The sequence below is a fragment of the Aptenodytes forsteri genome, unplaced genomic scaffold (assembly GCF_000699145.1).
Source record: "Aptenodytes forsteri isolate BGI_AS27 unplaced genomic scaffold, ASM69914v1 Scaffold142, whole genome shotgun sequence".
NCBI lineage: Eukaryota > Metazoa > Chordata > Aves > Sphenisciformes > Spheniscidae > Aptenodytes > Aptenodytes forsteri.
The window spans coordinates 4,181,648-4,190,430 of NW_008794598.1; the positions used below are offsets into that span (position 1 = coordinate 4,181,648).

The 8,783-nt window shown below is 57.5% G+C and overlaps 1 protein-coding gene across 1 annotated transcript in view; it reads right to left on the reverse strand.

Moving 5' to 3' along the window:
- MDFI (MyoD family inhibitor) overlaps window positions 1–8,783 on the reverse strand; it is a 34,147-nt gene that overhangs the window by 6,608 nt on the left and 18,756 nt on the right. Inside the window, exons 2-3 of the mRNA XM_009272933.1 lie at window positions 877–901; window positions 741–813 (exon numbers count right to left, since the gene is read on the reverse strand). Of these exons, the coding sequence (XP_009271208.1) occupies window positions 741–813; window positions 877–901 (98 nt within the window). The remainder of the gene's footprint in view (window positions 1–740; window positions 814–876; window positions 902–8,783) is intronic.

The following is an 8,783-nucleotide window of genomic DNA, read 5'->3' on the forward strand; positions in this document are numbered from 1 at the left end:
TCCCCCACCCCGGTATTTCTCACGGGGGGGGGACCGGCAGGTCTGCAGCAGCAGAAATGGGGAGGTGCTGCTTGGCTTCACTACTGCCTCCAGCAAAACCAGATCCTCAGTGCAGACAGCCCGTCCCGTCCCCTGCTCGTTCAGGCCTTTGCACCAGCCTCACCCTTGCCCTGGATACGCCAAAGCAAGAGCTGTCCCAACGGGAGGCATCTCCCTTTGCTCCAGCAAACGGCTGTTGCACTCCCCTCCTGTGGCTGTGACCACGGAGCCCGTTCTGCCGGGGGCTCTCCTCTCTCCCACTGTGGCTTTGGGGGATGCTCCCATACAGCAGCCAGCTCCTTCCCCCAGGGGCCGGTCCCTCTTCCCACCATGGCATCCCAGCAGGACGCCAAGATGACCGAGAGCTCCTCCAGCCACCCACCCTCCTCCCCCTCTGCCTCCAGCTGGTCCCAAGGACGAGGGCAGCGAGAGGCATCACGGTGCTGCTGGTTGCCGCCCTTCACTTTCCCCGGCTCCTGGTGACTCACTCTCAGTTAAAGCCATTTGCTTTGATGTGGGGAAGAGCAGAGGGAGGAGGAGATGGCTTCCCACCACAGCTGCCCGCCTTTTTAATGAGCCCTGTTACTGATTAGATGGCAGCAGCCCAAAGCATGGGCACCCGGAGGTGTCCGGAGCTGCACGTGCCGCCACGGAGGGAAACACTCACATGTCACAGCTTCGGGAGCGCCTGCAAGCTCGACCCGGGGGCCCTTCGTCACGACTTTTCGGGACTCATCATCTTCCAGGGGTTTCTCCTTCTTCGGCGCTGCGGGGCTGACAGGGGGGCGGGCAGGCAGCCGGGGCTCTGCCGACAGTGCCGCTGGCGTCTGCCTCGGCGAAGGGTGCGAGGTCTCGCCCGCCTCTGCAAGAGAAACTGGGTTGGAGCTGAGCACCCCGGGGTGCACCACGCCACGGGCAGACCCAAACCCACAGCAACCCGCAGCACGTCCCCAGCTGCTGCAAACAGCACCGGTCGGTGCTTTGGGACTCTGATTTCAGGCATGAGCCAAATCCAGCTGCCCCTGTTGCTTTTGCAGCCCAGAGTACCAGTGGGGGGGGGAGAGCTGGAGCACTGTGAGGGATTTTGGGTTGCTGGGGATGGGCATCGGGGCTGCATCACTCTGCAGCCGCTCACCCCGCCGCAACGCCAGCGGTTCGGCAGCACCCTCCCAAACACCTTCCCAAGGTCCCGCATTCCTTCTCTAAAAAGCCAGGGGATCTGGTTACACTCAGCGGTCCAAGCTGGATTTTTCATCCCCCCTTCCCATGAAAGGGCCACTGTCTTCCCTGCGGGAGCCAGCTGCCACCTCCCCTCGCGTTCCTGCTTGCTCTGGGGCAGGAGCAGCCCCTGCGGGACCCCCTCGATGGGGCAAGCAAAACCCAAAATAAGAGCCGTGTTATCCCCCGTGGGGATAAACCCCAATGCCACACACCCCCTTGCAGAAACCCAGCAAGGAGAAGGCATAACCACCTTCCGCAGAGCCAGCACTGCAGGCTGGGGGGCTGGCTGTCCCCCCCACGGTGGGGTGTCTGGGGGGCTGCGCGGTGTCGGGGTGCATGGTGCTCAGTGCAGTGCCCACCGCGAGCCCCCTCCTTGCCGCTCCATCCCTCTCCCCAGAACCCGGAATAGCAACCGCTTGCACAACAGGGGCTGGACCGCACTTTATATAAAACTAAATTATAGCTTGGGCGAAGGGAGGGAGACCAAAGACCCATAATTTCCCTGGCTATAACAAGAGGTCCTACACGCAGGCAGGCACGGGCGGGTGGGGGGAAAAAGACCTCGGACACTTCATTATACTCAATATAACAAGAGGTCCTACAAGCAGGAGCTGGGGAGGAAGGCAGGCAGACCTCACACGTATAATTATAGGGACTATAACAAGAGGCCCTACAAGAGAGGTGCAGGGCCTCATCCACACCCCAGGGTTGGCAGAAGCCTGGACATGCTGCAGAGGGGCTGCAACCAGCCTGGAGCAATGCTCGCTCAGCTCCCAGCTCCGCTACACCCCACATGCTCATCCATCTGCCTCAGTTTCCCCACAGGACCATCCTCTCCACTCTCCCCAGGATGCTGATTCAGCCTGGGGCACCGGAGCTCCTGCGACAGGGGATTTGCTGGGAAGGAAAGCTCATCCCGATGCAGAGCCCTGCTCGCAGCTCTCTGCTCTCCTGCGGGACGCTCCCGCAGGCGGGGTGATTTTGGGGCTCAACCAAGGGAAATTCAGCAACTCCAGCCGAATTTTGCACAGCAACGTTGGCTCCAAATCCCAAGCGGAGTGGGAGTATGCGAGTCCCAGAAAGGAGAAAACTCACTCCCATGCCCCTGTGAAAGCCCAGAGAGGAGAAGAGAGCAGCCTGTCATCTACCTATAGGTGTTTGCGTGTAGGTGTGGTGTACAGGTGAATAATAACTACATGTTGCTGCATCCACGTCCTCTGTCATGTCCCAACCTGGACTGGCCTGAGTCAGACTTGCAGCATTTAGTCAGTGCCTGATCTAAAGCCTGTTAAAGCCAGACACAAAACCCCCGATGGTTGGAGAGCTCTGGACGACGCCCTGACTCAGAGGCGCCCGGCGCAGAGCACGGAGGGTGCAGCTCCCGCATGGTCCCCGGGAAGGGATCCGAGCCGCTGGGCATTGGCGTAGCTGGGGAGCTGCTCCGGTTTCTGCTATGAGATGCCCGGAGTGTGCTCAGGGCTTAAAAATCAACAGCCAAGACTTTGGGGTTGCCCAGAGCAGCCCCATCACCACCAGATCCCCTGCTCTGCTCTCACCCCCAAGGTCAGCGCTCCCCTCCTCGGCGAGTGATTTACACTGGGAAAAAGACCTGGAAAATCAGGTGCTGCAGTGGGAGAAGGGCTGGCAGCTGCTCTGTGCACGGGGAGAGCTCCAGCTGATCCCTGCCTCTGCCATGGCCGCCCTGCGCTGCCTCCATCACATCCCTTCCCCTTCCGTGCCCGTTCCCGAGGGGCTGAGGACAAGAACGGTCTGTTTAGACTCTGAGCTCTGCGAGAAAGCAGCGGCACTGGGCTGTATGGATGGCGAGCGTGCTGGTCCGCCGACTATCGAGACAAGGCTCGTTTTTGCCATGTCCACTTCACCCATATAATTACCCTGCGCAACAAGAGGTCTCACACACAACCACAGCGATGCAGGGAGGAAGATGGCAATTAAATTAACTCCCACTGGAACAAGCTGGCCAGAAGAGAGACAAAAATAGACAGGAAAGAAATTTGGGTAAGCTGGTCCTTCCCTGCCTTATACAGCCGCGCTTCCCTGTTGTTGCACGTCCGTGGGGAGCGTACGGATGGCGCTGACCCCCAAGTGCATGGCATCCCCTGGGAGCGAGATGGAGAAGGGCTGTGTCTGCCCTCGTGGTCGCAGCCTGACCCCAGGGCAGTGCTGGGGGCAGCCGGACACGTGTGGGCTCAGCGCAAACCCTGCAGGCTCCTGCCCCACGGCTCCCTGCCTGCACTGCCTGGGCACTCCCCAGGCACCTTCCGACCCACAGGGAAATGCAGTGGGAATGCACAGGGAAATGCTCGTGCGCCGGGCGCGCGCTGGGCATGCACGAGCGCAGCAGCTCCCAAACAAGCCTGGCAAAATGCAACCAAGGAAGAGGCATCACCACTAAGGGCACAGGGAGAGATGGACAGACAGACCCCCGGCACTGGCACAGCCGCTGGGGCACAGGCTCATCCCGCAGCTGCCCGGCTCCCCCTTCTCCTTTAAATGCCTGCCCCCCCTCCCCCCCGGGCCCTGCTCGCAGGGGTGCTCACGCTGCTCTGCTTGGCACTGCTGGGCACCTCTTACAGACCAGGACGGGCACACGCACCCGACGTGCGGCTCCGCGGGGGTCCCGTGCAGATAATCCCTTGCCCCCTTGGCTGCGAGCCCTCATCGCTCCTCTAAACACGCGCTTTGCTCCCCAAAGCACGTTAAGCTGAGCAGAGAGGGTGAGCAGGGAAAGAGGCGCAGGGAGGAGCAGCTCACCGGGGGCTGGCAAGGTGTCCCCCAGCAAGGTGAGGCCCCCCTGGGGTCCCCTCTCCCTGCTGCCACCAGGGCAGGGACTGGCTTCTTCCCTCCCCTGCTATTACCCCGCCGCCACCAGAACAAGACCAGGCTTGACCTAAATCTGTCGGGTTTAAAACCAACCGCAAGCCCGGGCAAAACACAGACAAAGTCCTAAGGAGAGCCAGCCCTCAGGATGGGCCATCCATCCCCTTCCCCACCTGCACCCCCGTAGCAGCTGCACCCCCAGCCCCTTCCCGGCCGGGGCAAACGCTCATCACGTAGCGGAGAAACAGCCTGGGACGAGAGTCCAGGTCTCCGCTCCCCCATCCTGCACCACCTTTTGTAAAACACAAGGGAGAAATGAAGGTAACACGGCACAGGGAGAGCGACTCACATGTTTTGTTTATGAGAACAGAGATAATAAGGCATTTAAAAATAATAAGCCAGGCTTCAATAAATCACAGCGCTGCCGTAAGGTACAACAGATTAGAAAGCTGATAGACGTGGAGCTACTTTCTTTGCCTGCTGGTTGCCGAGCCCGGGAGATGCACGCGGGTCAGGTTTTCTGACTGTTCTCCCCATTTACAAAGTCCAAATCCACCCGTCGTAAAAGCCCTAAGACATCACCGAGCTCCAAAGTCCACCAGGCACCGCAAGATTTGAGAAAAAAGGAGGGAGGAGAGGAAAGATATAAAGAAGCTGTAAGGTTTCGTCGGCTTTAATCATGTATCTTGTAATACTCCTGCAAAGTCCAATGTACAAAATGTCCCTCCGGGAGCACTGGCTGTGGGAAGGACCCACTTTGCATCACCAGTGTCTGCAGGAGCTTCTGGGGCAACCACCAGACGTTGCCCTGATTAGGGGAAAAAGTATTTGTGCTTTGGGTGGGAGGCACGCTTAATTCCTGATGAGCTTGCAGGACTGAACTAACCCATCCCTGAAAAGCTGGACAAACAAAAGGAAACAGCAGCGTGTCAGCAGCTGGTGAGAGCGCTCGGCCGTGCCGAGCCAGGATGGGGCAGAGCTTCTCCGGCAGCACAAACAAGAGCCACACCACAGGCAGCACGGCCACAGCACCTTACGGCTCACAGGGAGCTGTGGGTTTCCTTCTCTGCAGCTGGTTGTGGTGCCCAGACCCCGAGCTGGGAAGGCACAGAGGATGTGGGAAGATGCAAAGCTGAAGCCACGCTTTTGGGTCAAACCCACCCAGGTTGTCCCATGGCTCCTGCTCAGCTTTCCTGAGCTGTAGCTTAATGCAACAGATGATCTGCCTGGCTGCTTGGGATCTCTGATTTATCTGCCCCTCTTCTATCCAAGTGCCTTTGGCTCAAGAGGAAGAAATCTGGTGGCAGGAGACGGATGGACACCTCACCAGCGTGGCATATACCCGTCACCGCCGCGCCAGACGTGGCTGCACGCCAGCGACGGGCAGCACAGGAGAGGAAAATGCCTCCAACACACAGCAGCTAAAGGCAGGCTTGGACTGGTGAGCTCAGAAGCAAATCCCGCCTCTTTAGCAGGCAGTGTGTTTGGATTAGGTGGTGTCAACCCGTTGCAAAAGGGAGGGAGAAGGGTCTCCACACGTCTGGATCCACATCTGAGCTCTTCTGGACTTGAGGAGCATCCAAATCTAACGCCGTGGGTCGCGACTCCTGCCGACGTGGAGATGCTCAGGAGCGTCTCCCATCCTCCCCTTCTCTCTCCCTTTATTCCCTCAGGAATGGCTGGTCGGGGACGAGATAATGTTGGATGGAGACACAAACAGAGACAGTCTAGCAAGGCATTTGCCATTAACAACACGCTACCTTGCAGCAATATTTAGTTTGGGAGCTTTCTAATCTGTTTTATGCAGATAAAGCGAGCATGTAATCTCTCTTGGTTTTCCCGTACACGCTGCCTGGCCCAATCAGGTGCCTGTCTGACCTATTCAAGGGATATTTTAGAGCTTAATTAAGTGGTTTCAAGTGCAGAAGAGACAGCACTGAAGCAAATCCTTCCAATCCCACGAGCCAGGCTGGAGGAGAGGAAAGCAAAATTCTGGTTTGAAAGTTTGCTCAACTGGGAAAAATCCAAACGGCTTATTTACATTCAGTCTGAAATTAATGCACCAAAGCATTTTCAGATTCTATGATATTCAGGGAAAGGAAAAGGAGGGTGGGAGGGGAAGGAGGAGAAATGCCCAGAGCTCCTGAGCACGCCCAGGACACATCCAGCACAGCTTTGCTTCCCTCCTGGATAGCGTTTGCCCCACTGTCTCTCTGCTCACCTGGGCAATGCTTTGGATAAACAGTTCAGTTCTGGGACAATGAGGAATCCGGTCAAAAAAATACTGGTTTCTATGAAAAGTTACTTCCTAAATGCAAAAAAGCAAAACAAAGCAAAAAAACCCGCAAAACCCCAAATCGCTTGCCAGCCTGGGAGTTGTTATTATTTGTTATTTATAGCCATTGGGTGGGTAGACAGAGAGGAATTTCAGAACGGCCAGACAGGCCAGGACCAGTATCTATCCAGTCCGTCCGCGTCCGGCATTCGACCTCAGCTGAAAGCTCCTCCGGCGACAAAACCCCGACTCCAGGTTTGGGGCACAGACCCCATGCCAAGGCGTCCCTACAAATCCCATCACCCAAAGGTCCTCGTTGACCCAACCGGCTCCCGCAAAGGAGGCACAAACCAACCCTCATGGAAGAATTGCTCCTACCCGAGAGCAAGGACACCGGGGTGGTGGGGATAACCCTCGAGAAGGGGTTTCAGGGAAGATAAGAAATCAAATCACTGCAAGAAGCACGCACCTCTCTTGTTGCAGCAACGGTGAGGAACTATTCCTTACGCAGTAAGACTATATTTAACATATATATATATATATAAAGGCAGCATTCAGGACTGCAGCGGCAGGTGCAAGGGAAGAAGCAATCTCTAAGCCTGAACTGGAGACAAGGGACAACGCAGCTTGTCCCAGGACACAAACCAGACCCAGCAGGACCAGGTTTCTGCCTCCGGCTGCCAGGCCAGCCCATCTCCCAGCGTCAGGCCTGGGCTCTGCCTAAACCAAAGAGCAACGTGTAACATCCCAAATGCACTGCGGGACCAAGCAGAGGAGAAAAATGATGGGGAAGAACAAAGGGCCAAAGACTCAGCCTGGGGTTGAGTCAACTGTCGTTGACTTTGAGGAGCACCGTGCCGGCTCGGCGCTCCCCGGTGCAGGCTAACCCCCCCAGCCTGGCCAGAAGGATGTAAAACCCCCGTGCCATGGGAGCCTGGCACGGAGGAAGGATGCAGGAGGAGATCCTGCGACATCCCGGGTGTCCTTAAGGACAAGCAATTATCCTTGAAGCCTGGAAAGTGGCTAAGGCGATGCCTATCAGATCCAAGGAGATTCTGGGAATTACAGAGCAAGGAGCCACACGGCTGTGCTGGGGAAAATTATGGAGAGTCTAATTAAGGACCATGCCAGTACAGTAATTGCGTAACCTTACGGGGTCAAACCAGCACAGGTTCTGCCAGGGAAAATTTGTGTCTTTCTAACCTGCTAAGAGTCCTTAAAAAAAGTTAATTGAAGAGCAGATAAATGTGAGCTGGTGGACATCATTATTAACAAGAATAATAATTTGCACTTATACAGCACCTTTCATCCTGAGATCTACCCAGCATACAGTTTTAAGCCAGAGCCCATCATACATCACCTGATCTCCATGTATTTTACATTAGCACAGCTGCAGCTCTAAGCCTCTGTGAAACGGAACCTTATCACTGCTCGGCCCGGTGGGGAAACTGAGGCATGTAAAAGGGATTTGCCCAAAGCAACATCCTATGGCGATGGAGCCCAAAACTTTGCAGTCCTGGTGCTCAACTTCCCGCTGGTGTGCACGCTCGCTAGGTTGGGGTTCCTTCTAAGCACAGACCCCAAAGCAGCTTCGGAGGAGCTGCAGCGTGGCCTGAACGGGGCCGGGGCGAGATGAAAACAAGCTCTTCTGCAAAGGTCAGGGCACGGCTTGCGGGGCAGCAGCATGCCTGCTCGCTGAAGGAAGGCGGCGAGGCCGGCCAATGATGAAGCCATTCGGGTGGAGTGAGTAATTGCTCCTGGAGTCAGCGAGTCGACCCGCTTCCTCGCGACGCGAAGGCACGGCCGCTGCGGGGAACACGCCGCCCCGGCAGCCCAGCCCTGGCACCGAAAGCAGCCGAACTGGGTGAGCATCGTCCTGCCCTGGACACGGCCACCCACGTCAAGGGAAGGAGGCGGCCCCGGGAGCCTCCTGCGCACCCACGGGGAGCACCCCAAAAGAGGATGGGACAGGGGTGAAAGCGCTTCCCGAAGCTACTGCCCGCTCCCTGATCCGCCCCGTTCGCAGAGCTGGGGATGCACCGGTGGAAAGACAGCGGGACGGCACTGGAGCGAGGGGGGACCTTCCCCTCCACGTCAAATATCAAGTTCAACAGGGCTGCCAAAGCCTGCCTGAAGATCAAACGGAGATGGGCGAAAGCGTGCATGCATGCGGTTGCAGTGGGCAAGGCCTGATGATTGGGATTTGGGGCAAAAAAAACCCAATTACCCCATCCCTGCTGCTATGCAATAGCTCATTTCCACCAGTACAACCCGAGTGCAGCACCCGGGGGGACGCGGGAGGGGGCCGCCGGCACCGGGAAGGACCGACGTGGCTCCATCCCACGCCAAACCCCGCAGCCCCGGGAGGCTGCCGGGGCCCGTCCCGCAGGAGGCTGCCCCGGGCACA